The sequence below is a fragment of the Entelurus aequoreus genome, linkage group LG15, assembly GCF_033978785.1.
Source record: "Entelurus aequoreus isolate RoL-2023_Sb linkage group LG15, RoL_Eaeq_v1.1, whole genome shotgun sequence".
NCBI classification, from domain to species: domain Eukaryota; kingdom Metazoa; phylum Chordata; class Actinopteri; order Syngnathiformes; family Syngnathidae; genus Entelurus; species Entelurus aequoreus.
Window position 1 is genome coordinate 45276084 of NC_084745.1, and position 17995 is coordinate 45294078.

At 40.4% G+C, this 17995-nt stretch overlaps 1 protein-coding gene across 4 annotated transcripts in view; it reads right to left on the reverse strand.

Annotated features, from left to right (window-relative positions):
- Positions 1–17995, reverse strand: part of malrd1 (MAM and LDL receptor class A domain containing 1) — a 135609-nt gene that overhangs the window by 24243 nt on the left and 93371 nt on the right. For 3 of the 4 annotated variants that reach the window (XM_062021611.1, XM_062021612.1, XM_062021614.1), the window contains exons 21-26: positions 16304–16461; positions 9255–9435; positions 7109–7237; positions 6880–7035; positions 3045–3202; positions 1372–1573 (exon numbers count right to left, since the gene is read on the reverse strand). In XM_062021611.1, coding sequence (XP_061877595.1) covers positions 1372–1573; positions 3045–3202; positions 6880–7035; positions 7109–7237; positions 9255–9435; positions 16304–16461 — 984 coding nt within the window. Of the gene's footprint in view, positions 1–953; positions 1194–1371; positions 1574–3044; positions 3203–6879; positions 7036–7108; positions 7238–9254; positions 9436–16303; positions 16462–17995 lie in introns of all 4 variants that reach the window. The other variant, XR_009821207.1, reaches the window with a different exon arrangement.

A 17995-nucleotide genomic window follows, 5' to 3' on the forward strand; every position in this document is an offset into this window, starting at 1 on the left:
ATTCACAACGTTGGTTATTTAGAACATACTCATAATCTGTTTATGCAATCAAAGTTGCTCAAATTTGACGACCCTGTTAAATATAATACATTAACAATCTTATATAAAGCATTTAACAAATTATTGCTGCCTAATCTACAATGTTTTTTTATAAGACGAGTGCAGGCTCATAACTTGAGAGGCTTTGGATATTTCTTATTGCCGAGAGCTCAAACCACTCGTAAACGTTTTTGTGTGTCTGTATGCGGCGTAAAACTATGGAACAAACTGGACTTACAACACAAGCAATGCCAAACTATTAATCGATTTAAACTATTATACAAAGATGGGCTCTGGTTCAAATATAGAGATGAGGGTCTTTAATTTGACCTGCTGCTATACTTTGTCTCAAAGTGATAACATGTGCTCAATGTTTCCTTACCATTATTGCTATGTTGTCTATTACCATTATTGCTATGTTGTCTATTACCATTATTGCTATGTTGTCTATTACCATTATTTCTATGTTGTCTATTACCATTATTGCTATGTTGTCTATTACCATTATTGCTATGTTGTCTATTACCATTGTTGGTATATTCATTATTCCTACATTGTTGATACAAATTATTGTTACAGTGTAATAATTATTGTTACCTGTGGTAATGCCACCATGATCCAACTTCTGTATTATAATCCTTGAACAAAGTAAGAGTGAAACCCCAAGTTCACTGAATGGAGAATTTGGGGTGGGATTAAATAAATTATCTTCTTCCCACTCTCTTTCAGGCAAAATTGGACAATCATGCATTACATACTATACATTACCTTTTGCACTATATTAATTTATATTATTATGTGTTGTCAACTTTGTACTTTTTTATGTCATTGCCTGAAATAAATAAAAAAATTTAAAAAATGAATGAAATGAAAATGAGTAACAATCTACATTTGATGATGTTAATGCACTCAACTGTAATCCAAACACGGGCGTGAAGCTCCTCCTCACTACAAGCAGCACTGCGCGCGAGCAGCGTTCGCTCCAGTGATGTTGTCTCACGGCGAATAAAGATAAAATGGTCTTGTCTGGAGAACGACTTGCCATGGCTTTGGATCTGAGATGTCCATAAGGTGCCCCTTTTCTTGTGCGGATCTGCTTGCTATATTCCAGCTCGTGGCTCATCAGTAATTGGACGCCGTTCCTTTTCTCCAAGCTTAATCGCGTGGTAAAAAAAATGATTGCCGTTAAAGGAACTTATAGTTAAACTTTGACAGCCTGAATACATATATATAAATATGTGTATAAAATATAGTTGTTCAATTATTTGTTTTCTTACAGACCTTTTGGAACGGATTACTAATTAAAACTGTTGTTGGAATTAGTGGAATTACCTCCAGCCAGGCACTCGGCTGAATAGGTGATGTCATCCAGGGCAATGTCGGTCCACATGTCTCCGCCCACTTCGGCCTGGAAGGTCACCCGGAAAGGCGCCGGGTTGGACAGAATGACGTTGGCGTATGTCCAGCGCTCGCCTTGATTGCCAGCCACCGCCCACATCAACAGTGGGATTCCACTGGGTCCTTTGGTGAAGACCTGCAACGCAGTAAGCGGTGTTAAGAGTACTTACTCTTTAATGGTCACACCTATAGTCTGAAGACTGACAAGTACAAGACATTTTTGCTTAACGTAATAAACAAAATATGACGATTATAACAATCAGGGTTTTATTTTGCCCATTCCGGTCATCCATTAGCGCGATTGGCCAATATGATCACATGTATTAAATGTAGGTTTTTATTTATTGATGGTGTGTGGTATTGAAAGATCAACCCAATATTTAAATAGGTCCATTAGTTTTTATTACATACAATTGTTTGATCAAAATAAAGTCAATAGTCAATTATATATAAATATACACATTGTGTGTATGTGCATGTGTTTGTGTATGTATATATATATGTATGTATGTGTGCATATATATATATATATATATTCATTCCTTGGACACAGGAGGACTTTGAGGGCAAAACCCAAATGATTTAAATGAGACCAAATGATTTAAATGAGTAGGAGAAAGTAGTTTTTGCTTTTTGTTTAGTTATTGTCTACTATACACACTCACACACACCCGCGTGTGTACATATTGTAATAATATAATGGATACACAATTTATAATTAATACAATTGGATATTAAGAGTATGTGAAAGTTGGACTCCTGCCTTTTTTACTTCCGTGACAACTACCTTAAAATTTTGTAATCAATCAAAAATATCAAGCAGCTAAAATGCGCCAAACATGGATAACTGTGGAGATAGTGTTTTGCATTTTTCCCATCACGCTTTGTAATGGATTTAAAATAGAAATGTAAATTCTGAATTTGTTTATGGTGCCTGGACGTTTTTATATAATATCCACACATTGTGTTATGTGTGACCATGTCTGTTGGCATTTTGTGTTGGTTCAATTTTGTTTTTGCACCATGACTAGGGAAGGTTGTTTGCATTGGAGCATATAAGTAAATGATGTGCTTAATTTCGTTCAAACCATGAAAAGTGGTCATAGACCTGAATTACTCATGCGCTGCCCACAAGATGACAGCATGAGTAATTCTGTCTGTCAGACTTTTGAAATGAATTGATATCTCCCTGCAGCCTAATTCCTTATTGACATCACTCGGGCCAAATTGAGGACGCCAGCGGGCCGTAGTTTGGACACCCCTGATCTATACCGTAATCCCCTGTATTGCCCACTCCTAGTTCAATGTCAGCCAGAGGGGATTGGCTTTTACAAACATTGGTCAATACTGATCAGTGTATACCTAATTATGATATAAGTATTAAATTGTTTGCCATAATTAGTACCCTTGCTGTTGGACTGCTGTTGTAAAAAAAGACATGAAAAGATACAAGTGATAAAAGCTGACAAGCTTTGATGGATTATTTCCTGCCAGTGTCTTACATTTTTCCCTGCGGGTATCAGTGTATGGCTGAAAAGATTAAACACGGAATGTGATGGATGGCCTGACAACATAAAGAGACGGTATAATTTATGGAATCCAGGCACCTTCAGCGTCCCAATCCTGTCAGAGCCGTGCATGTAGAACCAGAAGCGCAGGTGACACAGGCCGACGCTGGCTGGAAAGGGACTAATGGTCGTCACCTTGGCAACGTCGCCCTCTCTCTGAGCGGCTGAGTGGATGTAGAGGAAGTTCCCCCCGCCACCTTTGGAGATAAATACAGCACAGCACAATGCAGAGAGAGCTCATGAAGCACATAATTGCTCAAATCGGAGAGTATTCACATATTGTTCTGTTGCTTCTCATTAATGCTAAAGGTCATTGCTTTGGGCAATGGGCTTTGATACATGCTGTTGAAAACTTTAAACTTTACTGTCCCTGTGACATCATTAATCTATCGATAACATCATCTGACCAGTCAGACCACGGTGTTGAAGTCACACCCACTATCAATATCAATAAACACGTGTCCACTTCATGAGGAAACACGACGGCTGAGAGTATGTCAGATAACTTCATAAAACAAAACACTAACCTTTAAAATGTAACACTCCCTCTTCCAACTATACAAATATTATTCTCTCTACTGCTAAAACTCAATGAACAAGTAGCTTCATTTACTCTTATCCATTACTAAATATGTGTGCATTTTCACATCTACTGTAAACATCAAAGTCTTTACTTTCGTACTAACATCATCAAGTACACTAAAATATTTAGTCATTTTCTAACAGAGAGGTTTATTAATAAGTAATATCTCTAAAATGTTAATCAGTCCCTCCAGGTTTTCAGAGGCTTTTTTCTAGCCTTAAATGATTGATTTCATACAAACCCCGTTTCCATGAGTTGGGAAATTGTGTTAGATGTAAATATAAACGGAATACAATGATTTGCAAATCCTTTTCAACCCATATTCAATTGAATGCACTACAAAGACAAGATATTTGATGTTCAAACTCATAAACTTTATTTTTTTTTTGCAAATAATAATTAACTTAGAATTTCATGGCTGCAACACGTGCCAAAGTAGTTGGGAAAGGGCATGTTCACCACTGTGTTACATGGCCTTTCCTTTTAACAACACTCAGTAAACGTTTGGGAACTGAGGAGACACATTTTTTAAGCTTCTCAGGTGAAATTCTTTCCCATTCTTGCTTGATGTACAGCTTAAGTTGTTCAACAGTCCGGGGGTCTCTGTTGTGGTATTTTAGGCTTCATAATGCGCCACACATTTTCAATGGGAGACAGGTCTGGACTACAGGCAGGCCAGTCTAGTACCCGCACTCTTTTACTATGAAGCCACGTTGATGTAACACGTGGCTTGGCATTGTCTTGCTGAAATAAGCAGGGGCGTCCATGGTAACGTTGCTTGGATGGCAACATATGTTGTTTCAAAACCTGTATGTACCTTTCAGCATTAATGGCGCCTTCACAGATGTGTAAGTTACCCATGTCTTGGGCACTAATACACCCCCATACCATCACAGATGCTGGCTCTTCAACTTTGCGCCTATAACAATCCGGATGGTTCTTTTCCTCTTTGGTCCGGAGGACACGACGTCCACAGTTTCCAAAAACAATTTGAAATGTGGACTCGTCAGACCACAGAACACTTTTCCACTTTGTATCAGTCCATCTTAGATGAGCTCAGGCCCAGCGGAGCCGATAGCGTTTCTGGGTGTTGTTGATAAACGGTTTTCGTCTTGCAAAGGAGAGTTTTAACTTGCACTTACAGATGTAGCGACCAACTGTAGTTACTGACAGTGGGTTTCTGAAGTGTTCCTGACCCCATGTGGTGATATCCTTTACACACTGATGTCACTTGTTGATGCAGTACAGCCTGAGGGATCGGGCTTAGCTGCTTACGTGCAGTGATTTCTCCAGATTCTCTGAACCCTTTGATGATATTGCGGACCGTAGATGGTGAAATCCCTAAATTCCTTGCAATAGCTGGTTGAAAAAGGTTTTTCTTAAACTGTTCAACAATTTGCTCACGCATTTGTTGACAAAGTGGTGACCCTCGCCCCATCCTTGTTTGTGAATGACTGAGCATTTCATGGAATCTACTTTTATACCCAATCATGGCACCCACCTGTTCCCAATTAGCCTGTTCACCTGTGGGATGTTCCAAATAAGTGTTTGATGAGCATTCCTCAACTTTATCAGTATTTATTGCCACTTTTCCCAACTTCTTTGTCACGTGTTGCTGGCATCAAATTCTAGAGTTAATGATTATTTGCAAAAAAAAAAAGTTTATCAGTTTGAACATCAAATATGTTGTCTTTGTAGCATATTCAACTGAATATGGGTTGAAAATGATTTGCAAATCATTGTATTCCGTTTATATTTACATCTAACACAATTTCCCAACTCATATGGAAACAGGGTTTGTAAAACAATAAATAGAATATTGCTTTAAATATAAGAAAACGTCATTCATCGTTTTTACGATATGTTTGGGGACTTCTAGAAATCAGGCCGCCGGAGGTAAGTACCTGTGTTCCCTAATGCTAAGTTCGCCCATGGTTCTGCTATGCGCTTGACACGTGACTTGCTGCAAGCAGATCTATCTTTTTGGTAAGGAATTGACAAAACAAAGTAATGCACCGTGACTTGGATGAATAACTTTAACTGGTTACTGCTTTGAAAATAGTAACTTATTGGATTACTTGTGGTCATATCATATATAGCAGGGTAGTACAAACTTTTTGACTTGGGGGCCGCATTGGGCTTAAATATAGTTGAATATTAAGAGTATGTGAAAGTTCGACTCCTACCTTGTTTATTTCCGTGACAACCTTCTTAGAACTTTGTAATCAATCAGAAATATCAAGCAGTTAAAATGCACCAAACACGGATAAGTGTGGAGAGTGTTTTGCATTTTTCCCTTTATGGTTTGTAATGGATTTAAATGGGTGTGATTTTGAATTTTCTATGGTGCATTTACATTTTTTATAATATCCACAAAGTTCAGTGAGCAGGTTGTGTTGTGTGACCATATGTGTTGATATTTTGTGCTGTCTGTATTTAGATTTTTTTTTTTGCATCGTGACTAGGGAAGGTTGTCTGCATTGGGTCATATAAGTAAAAATCTACTCCCAACTGGTAAAATCATGGCATGATAACCTAAAAATAAAGACAACTTCCAATTGTCTTCAGATATTCTGAAAATGTACAAATCATAATGTTGCGGTTAATAGAATTCTATCTTCGTTTGTTGTTAATTATACGTTCTGAATAAATTAATATGTTCAGTAAATGTTCATCGGTCAAATAGGTAGAATTGAGTCTGGCAGAGTTTTAAAATGCTCTAATTGGTGTTAATTTTTAATCCATCAAGACAAAAAAATAATATCAAAATTAAATTACAGGATGGTATTTATGTAGTTTACTCATTTTCCTAAACTGTTGTGCTAACATCATGTGGTTTATTCTGTACACATGTAGCGTCATCTAGAAAGATACAAATAATTGCTATAGCGACATCCAGTGGACACATTTAGAACAGCAGTTTTTTTCATTCAAGAATTTCAGCTCATTTTCAAACTTCTCCCGTGGGCCAGACAGAACCTGTTTGCGGGCCTGACCCGGCCTGCGGGCCGTATGTTTGACACCCATGTATTAGAGTAATGCGTTACCGGCATCAATGCTCAGAGACCAATTTGATTGGTGAAAATGACGGTGATTGGCCAAAATGTGCGGCATGAACTTGCAGGGATTGGACAAAATCCCAGTCGCACATTATTAGTGTTAGTGTTGGTTGAATTTGTGCTATCACAAAATCTGTACATTTTGGAGGAGGGAACGGTTAAAGGTGTTTTTTTTACCAGTTTAAATTTATCATGTGTTCTGTCCAACATCCTCTTCAGAGAACCCACCAACCTGGACTGTGATCAGAAGGTGGCCCAGTTCCCGCTGCCTCGCTGCTGCCACGGATCCTCCAATCAAAATCATCGTCAGTGTCCTGTGAGAGCTGGCAGGTCTCCTCCCATCCATCCATGTCGAAATTACAAGCTCCCGGCGTGGCAAAAACTCCCCCTACAGCAGACGTAGAAGCGGGTGAACGTGTGAAACGGAGATGGCACGGGTGGGTTTTTTTTTTGACACTGACCGCAGTTTTCCTCATCTGATTGGTCAGCACAGTCGGCCTTGCCGTCGCACGCCAGGTGGGACTCGATGCAGCGGCCGCTGTGACACACAAAGTCTGTGACTGCATGGCAGCTGGTGAGCTCTGCAGCACCTGAAACACGAAGAGAAAAGACTAATCCAACATAGTGGTTAAGTGTACGCCCTGAGATCGGTAGGTTGTGAGTTCAAACCCCGGCCGAGTCATACCAAAGACTATAAAAATGGGACCCATTACCTCCCTGCTTGGCACTCAGCATCAAGGGTTAGAATTGGGGGTTAAATCACCAAAAACGATTCCATGGCACGTCACTGCTGCTGCTCACTGCTCCCCTCATCTCCCAGGGGGTGAACAAGGGTGATGGGTCAAATGCAGAGGACAAATTTCACCACACCTAGTGTGTGTGTGACAATCATTGGTACTTTAACTTTAACTTAACTTAAAGGCCTACTGAAATTAAATTGTTTTATTTAAACGGGGATAGCAGATCTATTCTATGTGTCATACTTGATCATTTCGCGATATTGCCATATTTTTGCTGAAAGGATTTAGTAGAGAACAACGACGATAAAGATTGTAACTTTTGGTATCTGACAAAAAAAAGCCTTGCCCCTACCGGAAGTAGCGTGACGTAGTCAGTTGAACATTTCCGCAAAGTTCCCTATTGTTTACAGTGATGGCGGCCAGAAGTGAGAGCGATTCGGACCGAGAAAGCGACGATTCCCCCATTAATTTGAGCGAGGATGAAAGATTTGTGGATGAGGAAAGTGCAAGTGAAGGACTAGTGGGGAGTGCAAGCGATTCAGATAGGGAAGATGCTGTGAGAGGCGGGTGGGACCTGATATTCAGCTGGGAATGACTACAACAGTAAATAAACACAAGACATATATATACTCTATTAGCCACAACACAACCAGGCTTATATTTAATATGCCACAAATTAATCCCGCATAACAAACACCTAGGTGTTTGTTATGCTAGCTCCTAGCTCTTAGGTCCCGTCCATATAACCCGCCAATACAATTCAAACACCTGCACAACACACACAATCACTCAGCCCAAAGGACCGTTCACCTAACCCAAGGTTCATAAAGCTTGTATATTTACCCAAAGTTACGTACGTGACACGCACGTACGGGCAAACGATCAAATGTTTGGAAGCGCAGCTGCGTACTGACGGTACCGCGTCTGCGTCTGTGTATCCAAATCAAAGTAATCCTGGTAAGAGTCTGTGTTGTCCCAGTTCTCTACAGGCGTCTGTGTATCGAAGTCAAAGTCCTGGTAAGAGTCTCTGTTGTCCGAGTTCTTCGATCTTGACTGCATCTTTCGGGAATGTAAACAATGAAACACCGGCTGTGTTGTGTTGCTGACTTCCCTCGCAAAATACTCCGCTTCACACCGACAACTTTCTTCTTTGCTTGCTCAGCTTCTTTCTCCATAATGCAATGAACAAATTGCAACAGATTCACCAACACAGATGTCCAGAATACTGTGGAATTATGAGATGAAAACAGAGCTATTTTGTATTGGCTTCAATGGGGGATCCATACCTCTGTTTCACTGGCTACGTCACGCGCATACGTCATCATCCAAAGGTTGCATCCAAAGGAGTTTTCAACCGGAAGTTTAGCAGGAAATTTAAAATTGCACTTTATAAGTTAACCCGGCCGTATTGGCATGTGTTGCAATGTTAAAATTTCATCATTGATATATAAACTATCAGACTGCGTGGTCGGTAGTAGTGGGTTTTAGTAGGCATTTAACAAAGTGTGTCTTTGTGGGCTAAGACCATGCTCACAAAATGTGTGAAGTAGGTAAAAAAAAACAAGACATCTGCTTGTTTTTACTGAAACAAAGGCTTTCTGTGTTCCGCTCCAAAGGATGCGAGCGGTGGAGACGAGCACGTCCACAAGCAGACAAGATATTTCAGCAGTCTTAGAGAGTGTTTGTGTATGTCAGCGAGAAGACATCCCTCGTGGCGTCCATTCTTGAACATACAAACATCACCCTGACAGCTGGCTTTTAAAGACGTTCACTGTGAACTTTAACAGCGAACACCATGCCATATATCAAAGTTGACTCCGTATCGCCAGAAAGAGGGCTGCCCATACTTCCCCATCTTGTCACTCACTGGGGGCGCAGTCTTCAAACTCCAGATCGTCCAAGGCGGCGCCCCCGCTCACGTCCCGCCAACGCACGCCCTCGAATATCACCTGGAAGTTCCTCAGTTTCCTCAGCGAGACCTGGGCTCGGTTCCACTGGTTCCCCTGATGGCCCGTTTTCTTCCACGCCTCCCACAAGGCGTCCTCTGTCTGTGCGCAGAAGGTTCATTGTGAGTTGACATTTCAAAAGGAGAGACAGGAAGTCAGGATAAAAATATGCTGCTTTTGAGGACGAGCGTCCATCAGAGGACTTAGCATGAAACAGGACAGTCCATTAAATACAGAATGGCTGGCTCTCATGCCACATGTGGAATACATTTAAAAATACACGCCAAGTATGTAATTCCTCAGCAAGTTTTTTTCCCCATGGCAGCAGCCAGGCACCACATGTGACTAATGCAGCTCGTGAACAAGCAACACGACCCGAGTGAAGCTTTGTGGACGCCGCCATGGTCACACCGGCCTTGTGTTGCTGTGGAATGTCAAATAACTGCACTCAGACACAGCTGACAAAAACAGTAAATGGCGTTTGTTTATTAGACCTTCATTTATACAAGTCTCTGCATAGAGAACAATGATGTGGATTATCAGATATTTCCACTGTTGATACAACTTTTTCACTTGCAATACAATACCAATATTGATTTGACACAATATCAGCAGAAATCATACATACAGGGCATCTGGAAAGTTTTCACAGCGCTATTCATATTCTCTTCATGTCATATTATGTTCCTTCCAGTGCTGTTGTTTTTAGGTTAGAGTTTGTATCCAATCAGAATTCAGCTAGTTTATGTTGCCATGCTGTATGAAATCTGCTCGGGGCCTTCAGAATCAACAATGCAGGCGTCTGTGCACTGTAAGTGAACGGGGACATACAGTTGATAGACAGTTGCGATCAGATGACGAGTTGTTGTCATTAAGGCCTTCTAGCTGGCCTTACGTTGAACGTGGCATTTACGCATCCTGTGATTGGATACTAGGGCAGCACGGTGGCAGAGGGGTTAGTGCGTCTGCCTCACAATACGAAGGTCCTGAGTAGTCGTGAGTTCAATCCCGGCCTCGGGATCTTTCTGTGTGGAGTTTGCATGTTCTCCCCTCCGGGTACTCCGGCTTCCTCCCACCTCCAAAGACATGCACCCGGGGATAGGTAGATTGGCAACACTAAATTGGCCCTAGTGTGTGAATGTGGGTGTGAATGTTGTCTGTCTATCTGTGTTGGCCCTGCGATGAGGTGGCGACTTGTCCAGGGTGTACCCCGCCTTCCGCCCGATTGTAGCTGAGATAGGCTCCAGCGCCCCCCGCGACCCCGAAGGGAATAAGCGGTAGAAAATGGATGGATGGATGGATGATTGGATACTCACCGAGACCGTTAGCAGATGAATTTGAGAACACAGAGTTGATACAGTTGCGATAGCCAATCAGATCACAAGTTGTTGACAGTAGCCTATCTAGGTAGCCTGATGTTAACGAGACTGTGACTTGTCATTCCAAAGTGAGTATCCAATCACAAGTTGCAACTTAGCAGGAAGTGTGGACCCACCAAGAAGGAGAACAAAACGTTGATTAGGTGACATATATATTTGCAAGGCCATTTTCAAGAAGGATATTTAAAGAGAAACTACATCTTGTGAGACGATGTTGGCGATGAAATAGGGAAATGCCCGCCATTTCCTCTCGAATCAGCCGACTACGAGAGGTACCACTGGCTTATACGCCGTCAAATGGGTGCTACAAATTGTGAGTTCAAAAATTTGATTTCTGTATTTTTTCACGTTTATGTTTCTTGCAATTTTCATTTTGACAGTACCACATAAAATATGTTTTAATAGCTGATGCGGGTTTATTGATTTTTAAATGCACCAGAAAATAACCCGTTTTGTACAAACCCCGTTTCCATATGAGTGGGGAAATTGTGTTAGATGTAAATATAAACGGAATACAATGATTTGCAAATCATTTTCAACCCATATTTAGTTGAATATGCTACAAAGACAACATTTTTGATGTTCAAACTGATAAACATTTTTTTATGTGCAATTAATCATTAACTTTAGAATTTGATGCCAGCAACACGTGACAAAGAAGTTGGGAAAGGTGGCAATAAATACTGATAAAGTTGAGGAATGCTCATCAAACACTTATTTGGAACATCCCACAGGTGAACAGACAAATTGGGAACAGGTGGGTGCCATGATTGGGTATAAAAGTAGACTCCATGAAATGCTCAGTCATTCACAAACAAGGATGGGGCGAGGGTCACCACTTTGTCAACAAATGCGTGAGCAAATTGTGGAACAGTTTAAGAAAAACCTTTCTCAACCAGCTATTGCAAGGAATTTAGGGATTTCACCATCTACGCTCCGTAATATCATCAAAGGGTTCAGAGAATCTGGAGAAATCACTGCACGTAAGCAGCTAAGCCCGATCCCTCAGGCTATACTGCATCAACAAGTGACATCAGTGTGTAAAGGATATCACCACATGGGCTCAGGAACACTTCAGAAACCCACTGTCAGTAACTACAGTTGGTCGCTACATCTGTAAGTGCAAATTAAAACTCTCCTATGCAAGGCGAAAACCGTTTATCAACAATACCCAGAAACGCCGTCGGCTTCGCTGGGCCTGAGCTCATCTAAGATGGACTGATACAAAGTGGAAAAGTGTTCTGTGGTCTGACGAGTCCACATTTCAAATTGTTTTTGGAAACTGTGGACGTCGTGTCCTCCCAACCAAAGAGGAAAAGAACCATCCGGATTGTTATAGGCGCAAAGTTGAAAAGCCAGCATCTGTGATGGTATGGGGGTGTATTAGTGCCCAAGACATGGGTAACTTACACATCTGTGAAGGCGCCATTAATGCTGAAAGGTACATACAGGTTTTGGAGCAACATATGTTGCCATCCAAGCAACGTTATCATGGACGCCCCTGCTTATTTCAGCAAGACAATGCCAAGCCACGTGTTACATCAACGTGGCTTCATAGTAAAAGAGTGCGGGTACTAGACTGGCCTGCCTGTAGTCCAGACTTGTCTCCCATTGAAAATGTGTGGCGCATTATGAAGCCTAAAATACCACAACGGAGACCCCCGGACTGTTGAACAACTTAAGCTGTACATCAAGAAAGAATGGGAAAGAATTCCACCTGAGAAGCTTCAAAAATGTGTCTCCTCAGTTCCCAAACGTTTACTGAGTGTTGTTAAAAGGAAAGGCCATGTAACACAGTGGTGAACATGCCCTTTCCCAACCACTTTGGCAAGTGTTGCAGCCATGAAATTCTAAGTTAATGATTATTTGCAAAAAAAAATAAAGTTTATGAGTTTGAACATCAAATATCTTGTCTTTGTAGTGCATTCAATTGAATATGGGTTGAAAATGATTTGCAAATCATTGTATTCCGTTTATATTTGACATCTAACACAATTTCCCAACTCATATGGAAACGGGGTTTGTACACTGTTGGTGTTGATTAAATGCCCAGTAGTGTGTAAATGAGTTTCTGTATAGTATTTCTCCAGCAATGGTCATGTGGTGACATAAATGATGGTATTTTGAGAGGTAATCATTGAAGTCGGACATCACTGAAGGCCTAGGTGGGAAACGCACGGCCCGCCAATGAACAGCCTTATTCCAAAACGGCGTAAATTGTCCTCAAAATTCTACACAATACTCCATAATGTAAATGTGAATTTTTTTTTAATGCAAATGTCTTAAAAATAAAACACTAAGAAATCACAAGTACATTAGTATTCACAGTCTTTGTCATGAAGATATGGTCTCTGTATAACCTTTCAGAAAATACTTTTAGCAAAAACAGAGGTATTACTGTGTTAGATAGCTAATATACAGTAACTCCCTCAGTAGGTGCTATTCTGCAGTCATTTTAGTCAATGTCCTTATCATGTTCAGCTCAAAATAGCGGTCCATAACTTTGCGTCATTAACTCTAATGCTTTCGTGCGGCGGTGTGAGCGCGGTAGGACGTCGCAGGCAAATGGCTGAACATCACCAGATTGAAGAGGACGAGCAAAGGCACTTTGTGCTGCGCAGCCTGAAGCCGACCGACATGAAAGATGTGAGAGGAGGAAGGATGCTTTGAAATGACGGTGTCACTGTCGACATAAATATAGCAGGATTTTTGGCGTTGGGCTAACGACTCTGTTCATAAAACTTGCCTTGGGAGCTGCCTGCATCATGAAACTGAATATTAGTGGCACTTTAGTGGCCAAAGTCCGTTAATTTCTGAACAATATGAATGTACACATGATGCAAACAGAATTTTTCAAACATAATACTTGCACTCTGTCATTTTTGCCACATAAGATTAATTTTTAAGGGCCCTTCTGATGCTGACAACATTGGTACTTACAGTAGGAAGGGGTCCCTTTACCCGACACATGAAACGTGACGAATTTGGGGCGTGCACTTTATCCACTCTAGCTGCCAGATGGCAGATAAGTATTGACTATCTTAAAATGTGTTTTGTGGCAATTGCAACTTTGACCACAGCGTATGAAGAGTGGTGCTTCCCATCATTTTCAGCAGACTACATTGCAAAATGATTGACCCCTCCCTCGTTCTCTCACGCGAGATCCACCCAGATATGGGGCCATTTGAATCCCTTCCCTACTGTATTCGCAGTTCTGGACCTAAAACATGATGTCCACGGGTAAAATTTCCCTCAAAATAGACAGTAAAGATTTCCATTTTAAAACGCCCATTTTTAGCTTCAAAAAGAGGGCGGACCTGCATCAGCCTGCTGACGTCACCGACAGAAGACTGGAGGCAATTTCAGATCACAAAGTGGGTGTTTTGGTAGCATCTTCATCCTGCAGAATTTGAAGGAACGATCAAATATCGTATTTTTTGGACTATAAGGCGCACCTAAAATCTTTTCATTTTCTCAAAAATCAACAGTGTGCCGAATGAAAGGAATAATTCTGGTTGTGCTTACCGACCTCAAAGCCATTTTATTTGGTACATGGTGTAATGATAAGTGTGACCAGTAGATGGCAGTCACACATAAGAGATACGTGTGGACTGCAATATGATGGCAGTAAACACCAAAACTTTGAATGTTCCATTGAAAATAAAGAACATTACACACGGCACTCAAAAAATCTGTCAAAATGTTTTAGTACAACTTTGAAGCCGCACCGCTTGATGGATTGTACTGTGCTTCAACATACGAGTATTATTATGGTGTGTGTGTGTGTGTATAAGGACCGCAAAATGGCACCCATTAGCAGACATTATCTGACGTTTTGTTTCGCAATATTATGCAAAGCCAACTTTTCTTACCTGCTGATGTGTATTTGAGATCTGCATAAGTCCTAAAAATGTGCGCATGTCCGCCACTGTAGTCTGTAGTCGATAAGCTTCTTCTTTTTCTCTATCTTCTTGTTATGGGACATTCACTTTCTGCTGTTGTTTTTTCTAATATAAAGTAGTGTAAAGTTCTAACTAGGGATGTCCGATAATGGCTTTTTGCCGATATCCGATATCCCGATATTGTCCAACTCTTTAATTACCGATAGCGATATTAACCGATAGCGATATCAACCGATACTGATATCAACCGATATATACAGTCGTGGAATTAACACATTATTATGCCTAATTTGGACAACCAGGTATGGTGAAGATAAGGTACTTTTAAAAAAAATTAATAAAATAAAATAAGATAAATAAATTAAAAACATTTTCTTGAATAAAAAAGAAAGTAAAACAATATAAAACAGTTACATAGAAACTGGTAATTAATGAAAATGAGTAAAATTAATTGTTAAAGGTTAGTACTATTAGTGGACCAGCAGCACGCACAATCATGTGTGCTTACGGACTGTATCCCTTGCAGACTGTATTGATGTATATTGATATATAATGTAGGAACCAGAATATTAATAACAGAAAGAAACAACCCTTTTGTGTGAATGAGTGTGAATGTGTGTAAATGGGGGAGGGAGGTTTTTTGGGTTGGTGCACTAGTTGAAAGTGTATCTTGTGTTTTTATGTTGATTTAATTAAAAAAATAATTTAAAAAAACAAAAAAACCCTGATACCAATTATAAAAAAAACGATACCGATAATTTCCGATATTACATTTTAAAGCATTTATCGGCAGGCCGATATTATCGGACATCTTTAGTTCTAACTTATATCTTGCTATGGAAGCGCTAAAAACCACCAGTGTAGTAAGTTTACATTATTCACCCACGGAACTTTAGTTATTATAGAGTTCCGGTTAGACGGTTTTTCTCGGGACACATTTCCGGCGTTGTTGTTGCACTAGTGAGCCACGGATGAGGAGATGCTGCTCCGTTATTGATTGAAGTAAAGTCTGAATGTCATTAAAACAGTTAGCGCCATCTTTTGACACTTCTTCCACTCCCGTCCTTGCACGCTACACCGCTACAACAAAGATGACGGGGAGAAGATGCTGTCGAAGGTGAGCCACGTAAATAAGACCGCCCACAAAACGGCGCATCCTGAAGCGACTGTCAGAAAGCGACTTGAAGATGATCTGTAAAACATCATCTATGCAACATTTTAACCAAAGAACCACTATTACATGTTATGTAGACCACAAGGAACTGTTTTACATTTAGAAAATAAAATAAAAATATGACCCCTTTAATACGCCATATAATCCAGTGCGCCTTTTGTATGAAAAAAAAACCTGACTAGAACCGCTCGTCAGCAGTGCGCCTTATAATCCGTGCCCTATGGTCCGGTGAATACGGTATATCTGCCAGATGCATTGTTGCAGGTTGTAGCAATATAACTGAAGAAGAGGTGAGCCTGCATACATTTCCAAACGACGGGAATGTGACAAACTCCAACCAAATGTGATCAATACAAGCTGTATGAAATATGCTCTTACAATACAAGAATATGAGTATTACTCATGTGCAGAAGGCTGAGGTGGTGAGACTTCATCCGCTCCAACATATTGACCCCATTTCATGTCGTTAAGCGTAACCATAGTAACCCCCATCGCCGCCCAGCATGCAGGCTTACCTTAACGAGCAGGCGGATGGTTCCGGAGGCCTTGTGGGAGATGTAGTACCAGAAGGAGAGCTTGCAAATGGAACTGGACTCTTTCCACACAGAAGTCCTGATGTGAGCTTTATCGCCTTTCAGTCCCACCGGCGTCGCTTCCAGGTAGAGGAAATGACCTGAAGAGCAGGCAGAGATCAGCGCCACTGTCAATCCAAAATCAATGAAAGGGAATTTAGCATTCACGGTCACAAAGAACAGTAAGTGCAATATTAATGTATTAATTTTCTTGTCCTCATTGGAGTTACAGGTAGGCTGGAGTCTAAAAATTATATTTTTTGGTGCAAAATAACAAATATAACGTACCGTATTTTCCGGACCACAGGGCGCACCGCTGATGAGCGGGTCTTGTCAGGTTTCTTTTCCATACAAAACGCGCACCGGATTATAGGGCGCATTAAAGGGGTCATATTTTTTATTTTACTTTGTTGGGGTCTACATAACAGGTAATGGTGGTTCTTTGGTCAAAATGTTGCATAGATTATGTTTTACAGATCATCTTCAAGTCGCTTTCTGACAGTCGCTTCAGGATGCGCCGTTTTGTGGGCGGTCTTATTTACGTGGCACCGTCATCTTTGGGGGTGCAAGAAGTGTCAAAAGATGGAGCTAACTGTTTTAATGACATTCAGACTTTACTTCAATCAACAACGGAGCAGCATCTCCTCATCCTCGGCTCACTAGTGCAACAACACCAGAAATGTGTCCTGTGAAAAACCGTCCGACCGGAACTCTCTAATTACTAAAGTTCCATTGGTGAATTATGTAAACTCACTACACTGGTAGTTTTTAGCGCTTCTATAGCGAGATATAAGTTAGAACTTTACGCTACTTTATATTAGAAATGGCAATTTTCAGGACTTATGCAGAACCCAAATACAGATCAGCAGGTACCAGAAGGTAAGAAAAGTTATTATTGTCATTATTACAGTGGACATACACTACCGTTCAAAAGTTTGGGGTCACCCAAACAATTTTGTGGAATAGCCTTCATTTCTAAGAACAAGACTAGATTGTCGAGTTTCAGATGAAAGTTCTCTTTTTCTGGCCATTTTGAGCGTTTAATTGACCCCACAAATGTGATGCTCCAGAAACTCAATCTGCTCAAAGGAAGGTCAGTTTTGTAGCTTCTGTAACGAGCTAAACTGATTTCAGATGTGTGAACATGATTGCACAAGGGTTTTCTAATCATCAATTAGCCTTCTGAGCCAATGAGCAAACACATTGTACCATTAGAACACTGGAGTGATAGTTGCTGGAAATGGGCCTCTATTCACCTATGTAGATATTGAACCAAAAACCAGACATTTGCAGCTAGAATAGTCATTTACCACATTAGCAATGTATAGAGTGTATTTCTTTAAAGTTAAGACTAGTTTAAAGTTATCTTCATTGAAAAGTACAGTGCTTTTCCTTAAAAAATAAGGAAATTTCAATGTGACCCCAAACTTTTGAACGGTAGTGTATATATATATATTTATGTATATATATATATATATATATATACATACATATATATATATTTTTGGCAGCTTAGTCACAGATGACCATGCTAATTTACGCTCTTGTGTCAGACACTTATTTCGATCTGATGTTTAATTTTTTATTTAATTTATTTTAAAAATATTTAATAGTTTAAATCGTTTTGTCATTCTA